This window comes from Malurus melanocephalus, unplaced genomic scaffold (genome assembly GCF_030028575.1).
Source record: "Malurus melanocephalus ecotype Western Australia unplaced genomic scaffold, MMel_1.1 scaffold_365, whole genome shotgun sequence".
Taxonomy (NCBI): domain Eukaryota; kingdom Metazoa; phylum Chordata; class Aves; order Passeriformes; family Maluridae; genus Malurus; species Malurus melanocephalus.
In genome coordinates, this window is record NW_026623597.1 from 578,494 (window position 1) to 601,134 (window position 22,641).

Genomic DNA, 22,641 nt, shown 5'->3' on the forward strand with positions numbered 1-22,641 from the left:
CATTATAAGTACTAATTTAGATTCAGAAGATGAATCTATTACTTAATTCCTTTGTTTGCATATTTTTGCATGCCAACTAGTGAGTGTAACAGTAATAGGAAACCTTAGCTGAGGATTTTCGAAAGAGAGAATGAGTTTTTTTTTAAGGTAAAGTCACTGTGAATTACCCCAAAAGAGAGGTTATATTTGTTGGCTAAATATTTAATAAGACTGGCATTAAAATTGGAATGAATGATCAAATGACAAAAGAAACCCTTCAGTCTATTAGGTATGCACAGAAGCCCAAAAAATGCAAACAAGGCTCCTCAGTAAATAAACTGAGTTATCTTGGGATATGGCAGAAGACACTCTCGAGAGTCACAAACTGAAAATGGAGCACAGGAATAAATCAAATATCATTATGATGGAGGTTAACAGTGCGATCCTGCAAGAAACTTGAAAACAGGTCTAAATAGATGACAATATATGCTAATATTAGTGAATTATTCAGGATAAAAAAAGCCTGAATGTAAACAGTCACAAGAGATCTCAGAGTAGTGACAGAACAATAAAGGGAAAGAAAAAAGATGGCACCATGATAAATGCAGAAAACACACACTGTAAAAAAAAAATCCTAACTGTACCTACACGATGATGGCCTCTATTACAGTTATTAAACTCAAAAACAATGTTGGAATCACTGGGAAAGTATTTTCAAAATCAGYAGCTTAATATTTTAAAGGCAGTTAAAAAGACAACTAGAATACAACAACAATTAAGAGAAGGAAAAGAAGCAGAAAAAAAAATCATACCAGCWCATAAGTCTGGGGCAGGCTTTTACCCTCCCACCCTGCAATTCTAGTTATGCCACCACAAAACCAAACAAAAAGATAAAAGATAACTCAATAAAAATACACAGTAGAGARGAGACTGTAAAACAAATACTGTTATTCGCTATATCTTAGTAAACAAGACTTGCAGGGCACAGGAAAAAGCTACCAGGCATGCAAAGACTTTTTGCAGCACACACTGCTTAGACTGTGACACTGCCTTTTCAGGAAGGTGATTATCAAGGTGAGACATGTATATATGGTCAAAAGAGAGAYAGAGAAAGAAGAACTAGGTCAAATGGCAGTAATGTGATTAGCAAGTTTCTAAGCAGTTTATTTGGATTGCTAGGGGAGTTCATCRGGCTCATTCTGTGGAGATTCTTCTTGCACACTGCCCCAAAGGACCATCTGATGGGGAATTCCGCACAGGCAGAGTTCTGTGCTGGTACTGCAGAGACATCCATGCTCTTTGAAACAGAAGAGAAAGAGACTACAATATTTTAACTCCCTCTCTTCTTCATTGTATTACTACTTAWGTATTGTTTTAAGTGATGTGCCAACAGGCAGGAGAAATATGAAACATCCAGTGTCTTAAAAAAACATTAGGTAATAAATGCACAAAAATTTTTAAAAAGGCGGAAAGGAAGACAAAATCTGGTGCATTAACTGTCAGCAGTYATCTTCCCTTTCCTCCTCCCATGGCAGAGAAAAGCAGTGTGCATTAACGTGGCAATTTGCTCTTCCCAGCAAAAGATATAAAACCTGACAAAATTATCAAAGAAAAAAAAATCTTCTAGCCAACTTGGTTTGCAGAGATGTCCAAAAATGTCAGTAAAACCTCTTGTTGAACTGAGTTAGCATAGGATAGAGGAGGAGACACTCTTGAAGATGAGGAACTGGAATAATCAAATACAGAAATGACACATCACTGGCTTTAAAATATTACTATTACCTATCTATTCCTATTAGAGCTGTAGAGCTCCTAAACAGTGTATTTATTTATTTCTCTCTGACACAGAAAGTTTTTACAAAAGAGCCAAGTCCTGATTATCAGACCAGCTAAATTGTTAGCTCTGAATGGGAGGATGAGAGGTATAAAGGTGTCTCAGCATTAGAACTTATCCCAGGAAAAAATCCAAACCAACAGGATAAGAACCACTGGTGATGATTAACTAATATATAAATAATTTCAAGGGTAGGACACAACATGAAATAAGATCTTAAACCAGGAAACAAGGTATCAAAAAGGGAGATCTTCAGAAGAACAACAGAAGGAATAAATAATACATTATAAGCGGGAATTGCACATTTTCTGTAAATGTGATTGCTYATAAGGTATGARGGAAAAATGTAAYATTAAATTTCAAAGCCATACAGASGTCATCGAGACCAACCCAATACAGGGAAGGAACCAAACCAACCAGTGTTACCAGCCAGAAGGCCTTTGCTTGGAGAAAACAGCAGAACACAAAGCTCCCCTCCTCAGAAGCTTTTCTTGTTCTGGACTTTTTTTCCCCATTGTAGACTGGAACAAGAATAGAATCTTTCAAACACACCAGAAACAGAACTGTGTAATCTCTGAAAACAGGAAATTAATTCTACAGCAGTTTTCAAAGCAATAAATAAGAATGCTAAATTTCATTTAGTCAAAAGCCTTCTAAATAGCCTTATGTGGGAGAATTTCTGGTAATGCTATTAGTGTCACTGTTGATATAAAACAGCATACACATGGCTAAATACACTTTTCCTCCAGAATCACAAATTAACATGATACCAGAAATAAAGGAAAAAATCACGTAAGTGAAAAACACTCAGTTCAGTTTACTTAAATTTCATTCCATCACCTCCCATACAAAAGCAACATTTTAACAAACAAGCCAAATGGGATTGTGCATTAACTGGCTGGTTAATTTATTAGTGCTCCACAAAGTCAAAAGTCTAATASATTACATGCAAAAAAAAGTTGCTAATTAGCAACAGTAACATGTTGCACATGAGCACATATGCTAATAAGTTGCATAGAAAAATAAAATATGTAAACAAAAATTAAAATCTAGCAACGGCAGCTTTCATAAGTAGAGTAATGCAAAGTACTCTTGATCATCCTAACAACCCTTGAACAATAAACACAGTTTACCACTGCCTGTTCTAAACACTCATGTGAAGTTGCAGTTTCAGGAGAGTGACCACCAACAATGGAAAGCAGTCAAGCTTATTATCAACATTCAGGGTGTACAAGGACGCACACAGTGAGTAACGAGATTTTGCTTAATGAATTATTTTGCAGATTTTTGATAGTTTCAAATACTCTCAAAAGAGACACTTCAGCTTAAGCTGTTCTAGCAAAAAAAGCCAGCCTATCTCTTCCACTGTAACACTCAGAGCTCTGCATTTAGTTACTTATTTAAGGTAAGTGAGAAGGCTTTAGAATAGGGTTTGGAAAGCAATAGTAAATACTCAGCATGGCAAAGTACCTGGATCTCAAGGGATGTCTGATCAGTTCTGCAGTGTGAGGTGCTAGATGAACCAGAACATAATTAAGAGCTAGGCTAGCATTTTAATTACAACTCTAACAACCTGGGAAGAAAAAAAAAAGAAAGAAAAAAGTTGCATTTCAAGATTATTATGGAAAAAAACTAATCACTTTGGTTGTGCCCAGCAGCAACATAGCCAGCTGCCCTTTGAACATAGGGCCAGCCCCAGGCTGACTGCATTACTACATATATTCTCAGCAATGAGTGCCGGAGAAACTGAGATTTGTGTAAGTGTTGCTAAAGTATTTTTTTACTAAATGCCATCTATTTAATACGATGTCTGTGACCAAGATGCGGTCACTGAAATATTACACTGCTATCAGAAGGCAGCAAGCCTACTGCAGTGAACACTCCCCAGACAGCAATGYGCTGCAGTGAACAGGTCTATGAGCTGCTACAGCAGCCTAAATAAAGCTCTAATGATGACAATATAACAAATATTTTCACTGTTCTTACCTATCATGTATGTCCTGCTTTTAGTGCCAGTGTCCTGGGAGCAGCTGGGAGTGAAATAAATTCCCTCCTATTTGGCCCAGTAACAGTTAAGAAATTATAATTCAAAGTTTATTTTAATATTAAACTGCTTCAAAGTTTGGTGACAGTTAAGAAATGATAATTCAGAGTTTATTTTAATATTAAACTGCTTCAAAGTTTGGTGCTTGATGCAGCTGAGGCAGAGGAAACTTAAGGGAGAGGATGGTGCTACTGAAAAAAGATCCCCCTCCTTGGCACACACAGTGTCAATCGCACACACCTCCTACTCATTTCCAACTCATGGTGACTTCACTTCAAACATAGGTTTTTGATACTAAATAAATGAGTAGCATCTGGTCCCCACTGCAAGCTTTTTCTAGGAGAAATTCATACCTTTAGCTTTAGAAATACTCTCGGTGTTGTTGTTAACGCTTAAATAATAGAGATTTGGGCTCAGTTGCATGGTGAAATGGATTTGGCTGTACTTTTGGGTTTGAAATTTTTTGAGCTTATAATGCCTGTGTAGTATCTGTTTCAACACTGTGCCTTCAGACTGTAACAGTCAACTTCAGCCCATGCATTCTGATACTTCAGAAAGGTATCAAGAGAAAAGAACTAGGAAAAATACCACACAGGAGACTAGTTTAGGATAATTTACTTTTTGCTGCTGACGTGGAATGCTGTGCTAACTAAGCTGTGCCACTGTAAAGCGATCACTTGCCATCCATTCTCCTCTCATATACGACTAAGCTGTTCTCACCTTCCTCATCACACAGAATACAAATTAAAGACTTTCATTCTTTTAAAATCTTTTTTCTTATACCAGCTTGGCTGACAATTCAACTTAGCTTTCCAGCTAATTTCATAAGACAGCATATGTTTTTCTGGGACTGAACCTGGCTCTCACTGAGGTGGATGGTGTTATCTTCTATTCACTTTGAGGGGGTGAAATATCAGATCTTTTTTAGTTCTTTCACACATGCACACAGTACTTCAGGAATATGAAAGGAGCTATCCATATAATGTCATAACTGGCACTTACACTGATGGATTTATCAACTCACTGCTTCAATCATCAAGAAATACTGGAAGCATGAAACAGTCTTTTGGAAGACTCTCATCTTCCGGTATGAGAATGCTTCATTCATAATCTTGCCTAGCTTTTTCTCCATTCTCTACACTCCAAGATATTTTCAGTTCTTAAATGGAGATATTCACAGCCTATTTGATTGCTTTACAGTAGTTCTGCATTTAAAAATCAGTATTACACATTCTATTTTCTGTACAAACMCTTAAGTCTGTTACTGCATAGGCATTTGATAGAGTTCAGCAGAGGTCATAGCAATTACTTTGCTACTTCTCCAAGTAACCTCTCATCTGCAGAAGGTACTGTCCTGAAAAATCACATGAACACAGCTGCTACCGTTTTCAGGTTTTATAACTAATCAAAATATGTATGTATAAACTTTAGCAGACTTGAGCATCTGCTAATCACAAAAACTGTGCAAAAGGTTGAGACACAAAGATTATTAAAGTAAAAAAATATATTAAAGGCAATGCCATTTATGTAAAGGAGAGCTACTATTAGGAAGCTATTCCCTTAACTGTAAAGTGAATTTAAGTCCAAATTAATGAAGTTAAGAAGGGGGAAGGTATAAAAAAAAAAGCAAGCACTAAGCACAGAATCTTTTTTGGAAATAAAGATGTTTTGGAGAAGGTAGGAAGCTATTTCCCTTACTGTGCTATGTTCAATATTATGCTTAATAATATTACAAAATTACAGTTGCAATTCTTTGATAGCCTTTTTCCAGCAGGCCTTTCTTTTAATCTTTGGAGTATTTTGCCAAGTAAAGAAAAAGTTAGTCACACAAAACTCTGGTATGGCCATGGAATAATGTCCAATGTTTGGTGCAATTTGCATGTTTCCCACAAAGCACTAGCAGGGTATTCAGACAGGTTGCTTTTCCACTGCATTTCCCCAGACATTTCATTTTGAAGGCCAATTGCCTCCAAAGCTCCATACGCAACAAGAGCTCAAAGGCTAAAGATAAGAAAAAAACCCCTTTGAGTCATATCCATTCTATCCATACATGTAATAAAATTTAATTTTTTACATAGTCAAGTGTAAAATGACAATATAATCTGTGAACATAACCTYTTTTGTGAAACCCTATCAAATCACAGAGGTAACACGATCAGGCCACAAAAAGAAGGGAAAAAATGGTGGTTAGAAGCATGGTGGAGGAATTTTGAATTCTGCCAAAGAAGAGGATGACAGATGCTTTTACAGAGTACCAGTTCACTTCTTCAGGGTTGTCTCCACTGACACAATAACCCAAGAGACCTTTGAAGCAAAAGAGGACTCAGTCAGTCCTCTACCCACCAAAGTTGCACACTTCCTCTCCAGAAACTTAAGCAGAAGATGTAGCAGTCTATCTRTCCTGATCTCTTTCTTTTAACGTAAAATATTCATCACACTGAGTCAATACCTGCTTACTTTTTKTCCCAGTATTTTGGTTTTACAGATGCATGAACATAGGTAAAAAAGGTCTTTTTCAGCTTTATGTAAGTGAACTACATGGGAGAACCACAAACGGTTTGTTTACTCCAAGTATTTACAGAAGTACAATGCTGCCTGTTCACATTTATACGGGTTTGGTTTCCACGTTAAACAAGCTACCAAGTTTTGGTTTGGTTTTTTTTTGTTTGTTTGTTTTTTGTGTTGTTGCTGGGTTTTTGTTTGGGCTTTTTTCCTTTTTGTTTATTTTAATTTTCTTTTTAAACATAGAACTCTCAGGATTTCCCTCTGTCAAACACCTGTTCACTCTACAACAGACAACATCAAAATCACCTGGACTGGAACATCTTCATACCTGATGGAAACTGTCTCCTAAAGGATGTGCATGCAAGTGAGCTGAGCACTGCTCACCATTTCGCAGGTCTCGGCTGTGCTGCAGAGCAATTGCCCCCAAGCTAAATATCAGAAATTTGACTCTACACTTTCTACCCCAGCTAAAACAACCAGAACAATAAAACACAAGGAAKAGAAATTGTTTCAAACACTTCCATAATCAGGATGTAAACAGACACACAAACCTTCTCTAATGGCTTAATTAAATAACCTACTTATATTTTCTAAATTCTGCCAGAAGTTTGGTCAACATGGGTCATTACAAGGCAAAAATGAAGAATATTTCAATGGCAACAGAATCATCAGTGAAAATAAAAAAATGGAAATAATGCCTGTGATTTATTTCTTGTCAGTTGCAGCAGAGCAAAGTGAGGGAAAGGAAAAACAAATTTACTCTTGAATGAAAGTATATACTCGCAGCCAAGCTTCTGAGATTTTCACTGCACTTCTAAAAGAAAAGAAAAACAGGTTCAGCTTAACTTGTGTAYTTAGACTTAACAAGTAACACTGAAGGGCAGCGGGAGCCTTTGACAACTCCTCTCACCACGTAACTAAGTACTGAGAGTACTCTTTGACATACAAACACCCATATGCTTCATTAGCATGATTTTGCTTTTGAGTTACCACATTCTAAATAACCCTCTTGGTTTTTTTTCCTTTCACCTGATGGATATTACTAAGGCAAATATCCTCATCCTGAAAGTCAGGCATAAGGCTGTGTTCACAATCTCCAGGTAGGTTTAAGATACAAAACACAATTTACATATATGGAGAGAAACTACTATAGTGCATTTATCTTGAGTAATTAAATCATGGTTATTATCCACCTTGTTTCCAAAATATAATAAAAAGAGAAAGAAAGAGYCTTTAAGACATAACAGCCTTTGCAGTTTACCCTGTTGGTTAAAAAAAAAAAAAAGCCAGATATTTGCTTTAAGTATTTTTTTGAAATCCAGATCCTGTTAGATAATTATAGTTTCTTCTTCTTGAGATCCCAGAGTGACAATTAATGAATCTCTTGTGCAAAACTGAACAAGCAGCTCTCAATTCAAATTATCTGTCTTTCAGGAGTRTTTATTATGCCTAGAGTCAGCTGCTGGCACAGGAATGCACATGATACTGCAAATCTCAGTTAAACAGGCATTAATAGGCTTTTAATAAAGCCCAGGAACTATGAATAGCCTATTTTTTCCAAATAATTTCTATGACAACATACAGTCCTGGAAAATGATGGTTTTGATTTATAACCATACTTCTATTTATGTTTTACCCTCCTCTAGCATCACAATAAAAGCCTTACGGCAGCAATCAGTACGACTGTCAATCAATAAAAACTGCAACCATATGAAATAACCCAAACCAACACAAGTGAASAAATTACAAAAACCTAAGAAAAATCAGTRATTCATCAGTAAAGAAATTCATYCAGCTAGCATCCTAGCTCTAGCCAGRTTGATAAAAATCACTCATCTTGAAGAAAATGTGGGCCGACAATCCAAACTCACAATCTAGTTTAACAGTGACACCTTGACCCACAAGGGTGACACTGGCTTTGGGTGCCACACATATCTTTAGTTCACCTAAACCAAACTCTGCAACTTGTACCTTCTTTCACTGAGTCTTCCCTACCATATAATCATCCAGACATTCCCCTTTAAGTAAAACTATATTTATATCAGACACATAAAATTATTTCTGCTACAACTCAAGGCTGAGACGTGCCCTACAGGAGAAGTTTAAATTTGTGYAAAAGTCTTACCACATACAGTTTTAAGGGATCGTGAATCACCATCCTGACAAATCTCTCTGTGATTTCATGAAATGGGAGGTTGTCATAACAATTTTATTTTAGGAAACAGAATTGTGTAAAATACTTTGCTGAGTAACTTACAGTAACTAGATTGCAAGTTGCTAAACAACCGAGAAAAAGATGTATCAAAGAAGACAAACCTGGTGAATGTTAAAGTCACCTTTATCACAGCACAGTTAGCTGTATCAGGGTGTTTACCTGTGTCAGATTTGTTTACATTAAGACTAGAAATATTGATCCAAGTCTTTTCCTGCAAGYGTGCTGCAAAAACAATGCCAGCTGTCTCCAAAGCCACAACTAGTCAYATGAACCAAAGCTGAAAACTTTCTTGCTGAGCAACTGCTCAGATTTGTGTCATCATAGGAGGCCATGTGCTCTCAGAGAGAGAACTCTAGGAGAAATTGAATTCTTCTGCTTCCATTTACTGCCAGTTCCACTAATCTGTCTTCAACTAAGTTTACAATGAGATTAAAATAATGACTCAGTCATCCTAGCCTCCCTCTTCACACACAAATTACTCTTATMAGCTGCCTGTATCAGCTGACAGACATTTCCTGAAGGGCTGTTTGCTTCTTTTGATTTCAAATGCAATGGGGAGSAGAGATTGCATCATATCAACAATACCACCTTAAAATGGCAAACACTAAAACCATGACAAGTAGAAAGTTAAAGACACAGATGTTTCCACATCTGTTTAATCAAGGGACATAAAATACTAGCTAACAAAGCCCCAGAGGTACATATTATATTGGTGCAGGAGAAAGCAGAACAGAATGTTCACTTCTCCCCTCCCAACAAATCCATACCCATCTCCTTATAAACCACCCCTCACACACATCAGAAATCCAAGGGTTTTCAAAAAGCACCATGAATTATTGGGAGCAGACACAAACTCTGGGGGTCTACACCTTCTGGCACAAAAGCAGCTGACATGCTGCAAATCTAATTTGATTTTGACTAGCTTACTCCGTCTATGGCTAAATACCTTCTTGYTCACATCAATAGCTTGTACTGTCACCAAAACCGTGCAAGTATTCCCACAGCAGCCTGCAACAGGCTTACATGCACAAAAGGGTCTCAGTTCCACCAGGAAAACAACTCTTGTGCTGTAAACAAACTTAGGTTTCATAATAGAATTCATATTAATTCCCACCTATCTATGCTTCCTATGTCCCTCCTGCTGCTTTCTTTGTCAAGAGGATTAGATCAAAGAAATAAAATAGTTCAGCTCAATGTTTTCAGTGTTTATACACAGTCTCAGAGTAACTGTATGTAAAAGTGCCTAATACAAACCAACTATGTATCCTCTACATTAAAACCAAAGCAAAGGGCACACTCAAAGTGYGTGTTTTGACAATCAGCTGATCAGGTAGACGAAGGAATGGATTTTGASGTTCAACAGCCAACTATTCACTGTTAACAAGGTATCTCTCTGAGTCATTAAACTTTCTCCTGTCTTAAAAGCATAAACTTTGCTCACAGTTTCAATATACAGTTTGGTTTTGCTAGCATCTACAGATCAAGACTCCCAATCTAGCCTAGTTGCCTAGGCTTTGTTTCACACTGTGGCTTGGTCTCAGGGCACCTCACTTGGACTCCCAGCAGATGATGCTAAACTGGCACACATGGCTCAAGGAGACACCTAACACATGCCAGCTAGGACTGGTCCTTCAGTCCAGATGACCAAACTAATTAATCTCCAAAACACACAGAGTATGAACATGAAGTCCTCAGCATCCACTGAGCCCTACAGATGTGCTGGTACTGTGCCACAGCACCTGTTACAGCAGATACAGCCACAAATATCAAGGTTAAATTTTAACTTCTCCCTGAGCTATTTGATTGAAAGACGGAAAACATAATTTTGTTTGAAGAAAGGAATAAAGCTAGTGCTATGTTGTGACAGAGGCTTAGTCTGTGAACGGGCACAAGAAGTCTTGTCATTTGGACCCTAAGGAGGCTCCTTTCCAYGAGGATGGCATGCCAAAGAAAGACAAGAAAAAGCAGGTATACAGTGCTGTGCTGGGTCTCGCTGAGGTGATAAATTCTCCCCGTAGCAGCCCTCACAGTGCAGTGCTTTGCACTGGAAGCTAGAAAGGTGCTTGTAACACACCAGCCTTGGCTACTGCTGAGCAGCACTTCCAACATAAGCAGCTTCTCCAACATTATCCTCTCACCTGCAGGCAGTGCATAGGAGATCTTGGAAGGGGACACAGCCAGGACAGCTGACCCCAATCGACCAAGGGGATATTCCATACCATCTGCTCAGCAATACAAGCTAGGAGAAAGGAGGAGGAGGCAGGGACAATTCCTGGCTACGATTCCAGACCAATAACCACACGTACAGCAGCCCTGCTTCCCAGGAAGTGATGGAGATCATCTGCTGATGGGATGTAGTCAATACATATTTTATTTTCCTCTGMTTCCATGCATGGCCTTTGCTTTTGCTTTATTAAACTGTCTTTATCTTGACATGTGGTTTTTTCCATCTTACTTTCTCCCTCCTCATCCTGCTGGGTAGGGGAATAACAGAGCAGCTTTGTGGACACCTGCTGTCCAGCCAAGGTCAACACACCTCAAATAAAAGGATGCAGAATWACAAGATGACCAACTTTGCTGATGAAGAAATTACATAAATGTTCATTCTCCTGCCTTGTATKTAAATATATTAATGAAAATTACTTTTCCCTTCTCATAAAGCTGTTTCCTATTCAAGTAAATAAATACATTCAGGTTTATTTCTAGATGTTTTCACAATGCTTATTGATTACCATTGTTTTACATGTAAAATAAATATAAYCTAAGTCAGTCTACTTACCAAAGCACAAGAACAGCACTCTGGTTTGTTTTTTTAACGAGCAAATAGCAAGGACAAACTCATGACCTAAGTTAGCAGGTAAACATTTCAGGTAAATACAGTCTTGGCTAGAAAGAAAAATAGCTAGCTGAGGAAAGCAGCACAAAACCAGGTGGCTTTTGTATGAACAGAAAAACAGTGACAGTCCACTGAACCTCCCTGCTTTCATTTCTAAGCAGCAGTAATSCAATAAACCTAGTTAAAACTACTAAGTAACTGCAGTCTTAGTATCCTCCACCACCACAACTGAGAGATTCCCATCTAAAATAAAAGCAGATAATAGTAGCACCATCTATTTTTACTTGTCTTTTCAAAAGCGCCATATGGTCAAACACCTCACAGACACAGGAGTAGGGACCAAAGGGTAAAAGGAATTACTCAGCACACAGCAAGACCACCTCATAATGCCAACCTGTGTTCAAATATGCCTAGCCTCTATGCTTCTGCACAATCTGAATTTAATAGTACTTGTTTTCCTCCAGCCTTCTGTTACCTGGCAAGATAATTTAAAGGAAGGTCAGCAATATGAAAATTCCCAAATTCCCCAATTCTCTTGAAGGAGCATCTAACTTGCTACTGCTTTATGATACAAGAAAAATTGTACCTTTGGTCTCCTAGTTACAAGGAAAACAAACTGGTGATAAGGTTCAAGGGCATGGAAATTTACTRCACCAAATCGAAGTGCTCACCTGCTGGTTTCCCAGTCTTGGTCATCCTTATCTTTTTCTTCTTTGGCATCAGAATTGTGTGGGTGTTTCTGCACAATCCGCATCCCACCAGCTTTCACTGGAATGAAAAGAAATAGAGAACAACAAATCTCAGTCAAATCAGCCTAAGTGAAGAATGTTTCAAGGAAGACCCMCCCCACTTTCCTCCTGATACTTTGCATAGTAGTTTAAAAGTAATCACAGTCTGAAAAAGAAGCCCAAAGTGCTAAAAAGTGACAGACCTGTGGAACAACTACTTCAGRACCACATCTGCTATTCTCTTTTGAATGATGCCATCTTTGCTTATCTTGAAAGCTGCAGCTCATTTTATCACCTACTTCCAATGACATTTTAGAAAACTCAAATCTGTTTTAATTCCCCCTCCACCCCATWCTAACTTGCAGCAGTCAGAATAAAATGAGGTTGACTCGAGTAATACTACMCAAAAGGCCACAAACCAAAGAAACTAACCTGTCATCCCCTGTAGTTAAAAACTACATCTATAATAACAGTATTTATACAAAGAAGTACTTCACAGTGTAATAAAAAGCAACATTTAGGACGACGGTTAACTTGTATTTAGAACAGAGTTTTTTGTTTTGCAAAACATGAGCATTTACAACACTTGAAATCCTTGCATCATTTTAGAAGTGATGCAAACATAAAAGCAGGCCTTTGAAACACAAAACAAGAAGTGGAAGCAAATCCACTTATGTACATCACTTATCCACTCCAAAGTGCAATATAAAACAGGAACCAAGCCAGACTTAGCACTGCAGCTACTAAGCWGAGCAACAGGCAGGCTGCTCTTGATCTGCTTCCTGGTTCAATACTGTACTTTTCTTTTTCTTCAACAATTGCTACACACGCTTACAGGACCACGCAGGATAAGACGATGCATCTCGTTAGCTTAATTGGATGGGTTACACTGCCATCAGCAACTACATCAGAAAAACCACTACAGTGGTCAGAAGTCAATAAAACCACTTACAGACAAGCTGGTTTGTGTTTCAGTGCCTTGACACAGTAAGTCTGTGGTGAGCCTCAGCAGAGATGTCGAGCAGGATGCCAGAGCAGCACCTGGGAGAAGCTGAAGCGCTCGCTGGCACGTACAGGGGAGGTTGTAAATCTGCCAGCCCTCCKGTGTCCTGCCACAGAGGGAGCAGGGCACCTCACAGCAGTTCAGTCCTAATCCCAGAAACCTAGATACAGGTCTAATTCCCAATTCTTAACCAGGACACCAATGGAAAGGACACTGCTATTTTTAAATTTTACAGCCTGGGTGAAGGAAAGCAAGGAAGAGAAAGTGAACTGCGCCAGGAGAAAGTGGCAGCTCTTTGGCCCTGTCTTTTATAAACAGATTWTAAGCTTTGAGTGGTATTTGAAAGGTAAATTCTAATTTGATAGAGATCATTACTAAAGACAGGCAATCAACAGACAAACTCRAAGAAATATCTTTTAAAACCTATCAAAACTGTGTCCTCTTATCACACACTAAGAAAACCCCAAAGCCAAATCACTAACCATTTTGTGTTCTCTCTCCAGTATAAAACTCACACTTTAATCAGTGAGAAATGTTTCACATGGGACAAGGAAAGAAAGACAGATTGAAAAACGACATTTCTCTGTTGCCTCAAGTGAAGGAAAAATTAAAATTCCAATTCATTTTTTCTGGATTCAGGCTCTTTAGAAATTTAAGTTTATTTGCAAAAGCAAACACGAAGAGTTCGGTCAAGTGCAGTCCTGTTTTAACATCTCAGTTAATCAAAGCACTGCTATGCTTTATTTACATTAATTTATAAATTATTAAATTATTTTAATTAATCTCTAAAATTAACATCATTGCACAATCAGATCTTTTTACTTATTTATTTCAAATGACTTTGTGGAAGATACTGTCTCCACAGCAACATCTGCCTGGGTTCCGCAGTTCGGAACAATACACACACTTCCATGTCCTTCAACATCTAACAGAAAACTAGAGAAAACAATACCTGCAGATTTAATGCTAATATAATCCTAAAGTGTCTCTCCTCTCATATTGTATATCATCAGGCCACCAGCCACTTCTTTTCTCTTTATCTGTCACTGCAAAAGATATGCAGCTAACACATTCAGATTTATCTCTATGCAGAATTAACAAGGATTAAAAAGCAAATAACCAGACAACTAAAAGGAATAATAGTGACTAATGCAGCAACTTAGAATTTTTAATCTGATTTTTTGAACTAATATCAGCAGGCATATTATAGACAGCCTAAAGTACTTAGGTGCATAATTAAATCATATTCAGCAACCCAAGGCTATTGTGCATAAGAATCCAGCAAACAGCTGCAATAATCATGTGTATTTGTGAGACCAAAAGTGAAATAATTAGATAGCACTCTRTATACACAACTGATGTACCTCTCTGCCACCCTTGACAGAGCATGCTCATACCCAATCCAGTTTCAAGAGATTTAACTTAAGATGAYAGATACCCTTGCAACATAATTCACCTTCCTTTTTCAAAAGTTATCAACTAAGCTACACTACCTCAGGGTGTGAAAASAGAAGAAATTATTACATCCACTAAGCTAATGAAAAACCCACACAACATTTGTGAGATTTTCTTGGGAGTTAGGAGGAKTCATTTATTTCCTACTTGCCTAGCATTTACTACATAATTTGACAGATGCTTACCATGGTGATTTTGTCACTTAGAAGTTATCCTTAAAAGAGCTGAGATTTCCTTATCCTGCAAACAAAGGATTTACATAACTGATAAACCACRTTCCAGAACACCATCAGAAAGCAGTGTCCAAAAGTGGACAGCATCAATGACACTGTACTGGGATTAGGGAGAAAGCAGCTCCTGTGATGAAGAGCAGGAGAAGAGCTCAAGTGCTAAGGCAGGAGAAGACAGGGAATGGCTCCCTGGAGCGGTTATGGCCAAGCGGCCATAAACCTTTACTAAAGCATGAAAAAAATATGGGTTCATTTGCCACCACACTGAGAAGAGCAACAAGTCTATTAGCCTCACTGCTGAACACAAGTTTGGGATTTTAATTATCATCTGTATGTTTTCTCCCCTCAAGAGGCAGACAGGACTACCTTGTCAGTCCTGTGAATGCCAGCCTGTGCTCCCCATAAGGGTAATACTACTCCTGAAAATGTATTAAGCAACTGTGTTAATCAATTACCACTCAAGCTGATCTGGAGTGGGGAAGCATTCTACTTTTTCCTCCCTGCCCCCACTGCTGATCTCCTCTCTGTTTCTGAGACTGAATTCTGAAATAAATCCACTGAGTTGGAGTGAGTACCAAGCGCCTAGAAAAGCATCACAGGTCATGGGCACCCTTGGTCCCAGTTCACTCAGGGAGCACACCTGAGACAGTCCTTCCCAGGGAAACCTTCCAGCTCTACCCAAATCACCCACTGCTCATGGCAATTAGACAGAAACTTTTAGAAATACAGAGTACAATGAGAGTCTTAGCAGCTTTCTTTAGTCTTGAGTACGGTATTCAATACTAACACAAAAATTTATTTCTTATGCACTGTGTAGTAACAGATTYCATTACAACGATGAGATTTGTGAAAAGGGAAATACAAAATATGCCCCAAGACTAAGGGAGCATACATTAGTGTTCAACGAAGTAAGTACAGAAGTAAGAGTTATTATATGCCTTCATTTCACAGAATTCTTGGCTCASAGCTATTTTTTTAATGCAGGAAAAATCATGTAACTATTTTCACTAATCTATCATACAACTTTGTAAATACACTATAAAYACAATCACCTTCCTTTATCCCTCCACAGTAAGTACTAGATGGACAGCTAAAGCATAATTACACAGATCTCTTCAGAGGGACTGTACAAWCCTACTCAGCAATGTATTATGGGCACACTTGATCTCACTAACAGACGGATATKTAATAAAGATTAAGTGAGAGCCCTCTTAAATTTCAGAGGGGAGGTCAAAGTCGCTTCCTGCACTGAGGTCCTGAGGTTTCTTTCCATTTCATTATCCTTTCTCTTTCCAAGTGCCTTTTCTTTCCCTGCTATGTCAAAGATCAATGCAGAGAGAAACGCAGTGCAGTCAGTAAGCAAGGGCCAGCAGTGCACATGAAAAACAACAGATTTGTCAATTTTGTTTTCAATTTGATGACTCACATCCTTCCCTTTACATGTCCAACATATTCAATACGGTAAGGCATATCTGGGCTTACAGGTAGTGCTCTTAAAAAAAACTGTATGCAGCAAAACCTGAGTTTTCAAGCCATCTATCAAAAGAGATCACCTGTTGACATATTTTCTTTGATAGAAATTTGCCTTATTTATGAACAAAATTCCACTTCTATTAATTTTTAGAAGAATTTCTTACTTTCATTTTATTAAAACTTATTTGCAGACTGATTTACTGCATTATTCTAATATTCAGGGTTCCAAATCAGCTTGAGATAGAAGGATTAAAACCTAGCTTCAGCCACTAGAGTAAATATATACACTTGCTAGTCAAAACATTTCTTGCGGATTTTCCAAGTATTAGAAGACCACAGGGCCAGACAGGTCAGAAAAATCTTCTTCCTGAGGCGCCCTGAAGATATGGTAAAACATTAGCTTTTTTCTCACTTCAAAGACAGACTCAGTGATCATCTTCCTTCCAAAACTCATTATTTTTGTGCGTCCTCACAAAAAATAATAAAAGAAACCCAACAAAACAGGGATACAAATGATCTTAAATGGCACATAGTTGAAGGCATCCTTCAGTTCGTATGTTGGGCCCATGTTTTACAAAGAAAAAATCCAAAATGAAATATTTTGACGGTGAAGGAAACCTGTACTCTACTCCAGTTATGCTTTCACATTGTGTGTTGCTAGTTTCTCATGTGACCTAGAGAGGCTCTCTTCAGGTCTTTAAAAAATTTCCACCAGTTTCAAGAGAGAGGTTTTGAAGCAAAAATCTCAAACACGGAACAACATCAGAAAGTACAGTTAACAAAGCATCTTCACTTCATCAATGGTGTAGCTGGAAGACACAGCTAAACCGCTGTAAGATCTTAATGATCCCTCCACTCTGAAGCTGACGTGTACCTGAAGACAAGCCAGCTCAGGGAGCTAGGGCTAAAAGAGCTTGTCAGCATTGGAAAATGATGCTTTGGTTTGGTTCCCTGACGCAGCTCAACAGGAAGCCAGGCAAGAGCTAATGTCATGACAAGGGAGGCTGCAGGACTGGAATGACTGCTCAGCCAAGAGACTGACCTTTACTGCTGGACTGTGTCTGCCATGTAAAGCAAAGCCATTACTTCTCACYTCTGTTGAGAGGAATTTCAGGTCCTCATTACAAAGGGCACAGAATAGGGTTCAACAGCTGTTTACAAATTCAGCTTTAAATCTCATCAATTTACCTGAAGATAAACTAGCAACCTTGAGAATTTAGAATTTCAGTACTTTTTACTAAAATGCCTAAAAAAAAAACTCACCAACTACTCCACAGAGAAACGTTAGATGACATATGAAAAGCTGTTTGTGAAGGAACAACAGTTCCCTTTTGTAAGAAAATTCTAAGAAGCAAAACTAAGAGTAGGTGAAGGAACACAGCTTCAATACCGCAAGTAACTGTACAGAGATGAGCGGCCATCTGGACAGTGGCAGATGAGTGACCCGCTGAAGGTGACACACAGCTCCCACCCTGACCGCCCACTCGCTCACAGCAGCAGGATGGAAGGCGATGGAGCTCCTTTGCTGGGCACTTCTCAAGCAGCTTTACCTGTTTCCTACCCTGCCCGGCTCYAGAATTGCAGGCAGGAGCGTGCAGGCTGCTCTGGCACTCACACCGTGACAGGCAAAATGGATGCAGAGAGCACTCCTGTTTTGCAGTGTGTCTGTTCAYTCAGCGTACACTGCTGCAAGAGCCCCGCAGGCTGCGTGGGGCYGAGACCGCTCCGCTCCCCGTCCCACACCAGCCCCAGGGGGGGGTTGCGGAGGCCTCCGCCGCCTTTGGAGGGTGGGATGCGGGTGAAGGGAACGCTGTCTGCCTGCCGGCTTGGAGCCCGCAGATGCCAAGCGGTACACACCCGCCGAGGGCTTGGCGACAGCCAGAGAGCTCCTCGGGGAGAGGCAGGGCAGGGAGCGTCTCCCGTCACCGGGGAAGGCAGCCGGGGGGCAGGGAGCGTCAGGGCGCCCAGGGCTCGGGAGGGGATCCCAGCGCTCCTCCCGCGGCCAGAGCGCCGCATCGCGCCCGAGCAGTGGGGAGCGAGGAACCCATCCCGGGGGGGCTCGAACCCACCGGGGCTCACACCCTCCGGGCTCGCATCCCCAGCAGCGGCGGGACCCGCCCGAGGCCGCCCTGGCCCTCCTCAGCCCCGGCGCGCACAGGACCGGCATTTGTCGGGGGTACGGCTCCCGGCCCCGCCGGCCCGCGGCCGCCCCGGCCCCCCCGTCCCGTCCCCCGGCGTGGCAAGAGAAAGAGCGGAGAGACGGGAACCGGCGGCCGTACCAGCAGGAGGGTGTCCGGCCCGCGTCTCTGCTTTTTCTTTGGGAGGCGAAGACATTTTTACTGTGGCAGCGGCCCCGTTCCCGCACCGGGCACACGGACACGGCACGGCGAACACGGCCCCGCTCCCGCCCTGTCAACGTGGCCGCCGGGGGGGCGGTGCTGGCCGGGCTCGGGCCCTGCCCCGGCCGGGCGGGGACGTGGCGCCCGCAACAGGCGGGCTCTGCTGAGCCTCCGGGCGTGTGGGCAGCGCTGCCAGCCGCATCCGCCCGGTTTGTGTGTCTGTCTGTCTGCCGAGGGAAAACGGCGCGGGAAGTTAACGCCGTGATTTTGACTCATCGGCGTGTGCGCTTGCAATAATACTTGTGGTAATTGGTGGCTAATTGGCAGTTCGCGCCTTGCGYTTTGTTGTGTTCTGCCAAACCGCCTATGTGTGAAGTGGCATTAAGAGAGCTATGCTGGTTTTGGCTGCGGCAGAATTAATTTTCTTCACAATAGATGGTATGGGCCGTGTTTTGGGTTTGTGCTGGAGACAGCATTGATAACTCGGAGCAATGAGTGCCCAGCTTGCCTTACCTTCAGATCTCATTTCCTTCCTGTTTGAAATGACAGTGCTGATTCACATCGTTTTAAGAAAATTTTCTAACACTTGAGTTATGTTTTCCAAGTCACATGTAGAAAGGCACGGAGCGTAATAGCGGAATGAATTATATTAGCAGCAAAGTGTAAACCATGCGAGCCATTCTGCTTTTCTTATAGTTTGAAATAAGAAAGCAAGTACCCCAGAAGATGAGTTTGGAAGTAGACCCTCCCCCAAAGTGGTATAGAAATATTTCATCATACATTTTTCATAGGGAAATGAAGGTTTTAAAACTAAAATTATTTTAAAACAGTATTTATTATAAAGATATTTAGATATAAATTCATAATATATATCAAATAAATATTAAATCATTTTATATAGATATAAAAATTATATTGAAATATTTTATTTATTTGCTATCACTCATTGTTTCAACTATGTTGCAATTGCCAAAATATGTGCAATGTGTAAATGCATGTTTTGGGATTTTTTTTGCGACAAGCCAAAATATAATCACGTTATGCTATCCTCAGCAGCCTGAATGAGCAAATGTTGTAAAAACATTGTAACTAAGTTCTTATATTTTGCTGCTGAGTTATTTCAATTTTTTACACATGCAGCACTTTAAAGTCTCAGATTATGTTTTCAGCTCTGTCACCTTCTGTGGAGCCKAACACAAATTACTCCAATTCCTTTTCTAGTCTCTGTCAAAGTCTATCCAGATTATAATTTCTTTTAGGGTAGAATTTTATCCTTAATGGAATTTTTTTTTTGTCTACCATCCTCTAAAATGGAAATTTTAATTTTTTTTTTGTCCACCATCCTCTAAATTTGAATTAAAATATTACATTTTCACTTTTTCTTGGTTTTCCCACATTTGTTTGCTTTGGATTTCCTTGTTCAGGTCACAGCAGTTGGTAGGAATTTTTGCCGTTGCAGGTTTAATCTAAACCAAACTCTTATAGAAATGAAATTAAAGAAAATGTGTTTTATGACATTAAAACACCTGCAAGTTAATGATTTTTCTCWAAGGAGCAGTAATAAATTCCTGTTTAATCACAAAGCTTTAGTACATGAAGATGCACTGGGAGGAAGTGTTACATCAAAGATGGGCTTTGGCTGTTCTTTCTACAGCTAGCAAYATTTCTTAATGTTAGGAGAATTTGCATGTTGCCATTAGCACATGTCCTTGTATGAAGGCTTGCTGTGGCTTTGCAGCTAAAATTCAACATCTTAGAGACAAAGAGCTGAAAATGCAGCTGTGCATTGGGTTTGGAAGCTGGGATCTCAAGGTAAGCCATTCTAGCACAGAAGGAGCAAGGACTGGAAGAGGGGAAGAGAGACCAAAACAGGAAAAAATGCGTAACAGGAGGACTTGGCCTGAGTGAACAAGGAGACAAGGTTAAAAAGTTGATTAGGGGGTGGTGGAGAGGTAACATGAGAATTGCAAAGCAGAGCAAATACCATGACAGAAGGAAAGAAATTCATTTCCTCAAACAATGAAATAAGGAGCCAGGAGAACTGGTTGAGTTAGATCAGGATGAGGACCCCAGGGAAAAGGGAGAAAGGTAGGTCAGGCAGGAGCAAGCACACAGAGCATCAGGCTTGTGGGAGGGAGAGGGAAGGATCTTTGCTACTTTCCGTTGTCTGGAGCTTCTCAGACCAACCTCTCTATAGCTGTCAGTGCACACAATTACTCCTTTCCTTGAATGCTACATTTGTATGCTTGCAGAATAATTATACAAGTATGATGCCAGAGATCAGATTTTTTTTTTTAAATGTTGCAAGAAAAGCAAAAAGGAGAGAAAAATCCAAAATGAAAATAAATACTTAAGTAAATAAATTGAGATTTATAAAACTGAGGATGTAAATGAGGAGATGCTGTAAAGTTTGTGAGTGGGACTTCAATTTTGTGAAACAAAATGATGATTTCTTTGGAAGATATAAGGCAACATGCATTTTTCCAGCTAGTGGTGGTGCTATCATATTAGTAGCAATCACATAATCAGAGAATCATTAAGGTTGGAAACCTTAATGACCTTAATGACCCTTAAGATCATCTAGTCCAACCATCAACTTAGCACTGCCCATGGAAGTGTTCAAAAATGTGTGGCTATGGCACTTGAGGACATGGTTTAACGGTGAACATAGTTCGCCCTGGGCAATCTGTTCCAATCCTTTACAACCCTTTCAGTGAAGACATTTTTCCTAATAATCAATCTAAACCACACTTGGCACAACTTGAGGCGGTTTCCTCCTATCCTGTTACTTGATACCTGRGAGAAGATATTGGCACCCTCCTGGCTACAGCCTCCTTTCACAGGTACCTGTACAAAGCACTAAGGTCTGGCCCTGAGCCTCCTTTCCCCCAGGCTAAACAATGTCCTGCTCAATTATGCCAATGTACAAGAAATACAGTCATTCTTAACAACAGGCAGTAAAATGCCAGGATTTTTCAGTCACTTAGTCATTTCCAGCAGGCCTGTTGTTTGTACCAGCACGCACAAATGGCAGCGACAGCGGGGAAACTTCATCAGAAAACAGGCAGAGATTTTACAAAAAGTTGGCTGTGGAGTCACTTCCTTTGCCAATTCAGCCACGCCTGGTGCTGACACACTTTCCCCAGAGATTGTAGCAAAGGCAAGTCCCTACTGGAAAAATGAGTGAATGACAGCATCACAGGGCACTGAAATGTAACAGCGTGCTGAGGGAAGAGTAAATAAATCATGTTTTTTAGAATATTTCATGTTTTAATGTGTTTTGAAGTCTGGCGGATGTTTTAGAATTATGAGTATTTTTGTGGAGGGTTCCACTGCATGCTTCCTCAGCTCATGGGTAAGAGCTGGTAATAGACATCTCAAGTCTCTGTGTCATTATCCAGCACAACCAAGAAAAAGAATTCTCCAGCTACTACTAATTTTAACTAAAATAGCAAGCAGAYGGAAGTTACGTCTTTTGTGGTAAAGGTGCAGGCAAAAACCCAACTCCCGCATTAAAAAAAAGCCAACCAAAAATAGGAAAAAAAAACCTTTCCAGATCCTGAAGGCTAAGTTAAAAAAACCAGCCTGGAGAGAATAGTTAGGAAAGTATGCMAAAGTATGCATGTAACAGCTATTTTCAGTGGGCAGTTGGGTCTTCACAGCACTTTTGACAGTAATGCCAGATTCTCATTTTTTGTGCTTTACAGCCCAAAGTATGTTCAATAAGCAATCTTTGTTAAAAATAAACAGTCTGTTRAACTATGATTAGGACACCATTTATGTCAATTTTGAAAATGCTCACCAGTGCTAAACAGATGGCTGTAGTTTTGGTGCTTTCACCCAGGGCCTGCAGCAAAATTTTGTGTTCTTTCTGAAAATAGTGACACTGAAAAGCAATTTTTTGGTTCAAGTCAATGAGAAATTATAATAGTGCAACCTGGGGTCACTCAGCATTTAAAAGGCAGCTAACTGCTTTGCCACACGATTTCTGCTGTCATTT

General features: G+C 39.9%; 1 protein-coding gene across 1 annotated transcript in view; it reads right to left on the reverse strand.

Annotated features, from left to right (window-relative positions):
- The window catches only part of DAP (death associated protein), a 51,729-nt gene extending 33,001 nt beyond the window's left edge, over positions 1-18,728 (reverse strand). Inside the window, exons 1-2 of the mRNA XM_057378580.1 lie at positions 18,582-18,728; positions 12,085-12,181 (exon numbers count right to left, since the gene is read on the reverse strand). Coding sequence (XP_057234563.1) covers positions 12,085-12,181; positions 18,582-18,636 — 152 coding nt within the window. The 5' untranslated portion in view covers positions 18,637-18,728. The remainder of the gene's footprint in view (positions 1-12,084; positions 12,182-18,581) is intronic.
- Between the last annotated feature and the right edge of the window lie 3,913 nt (positions 18,729-22,641).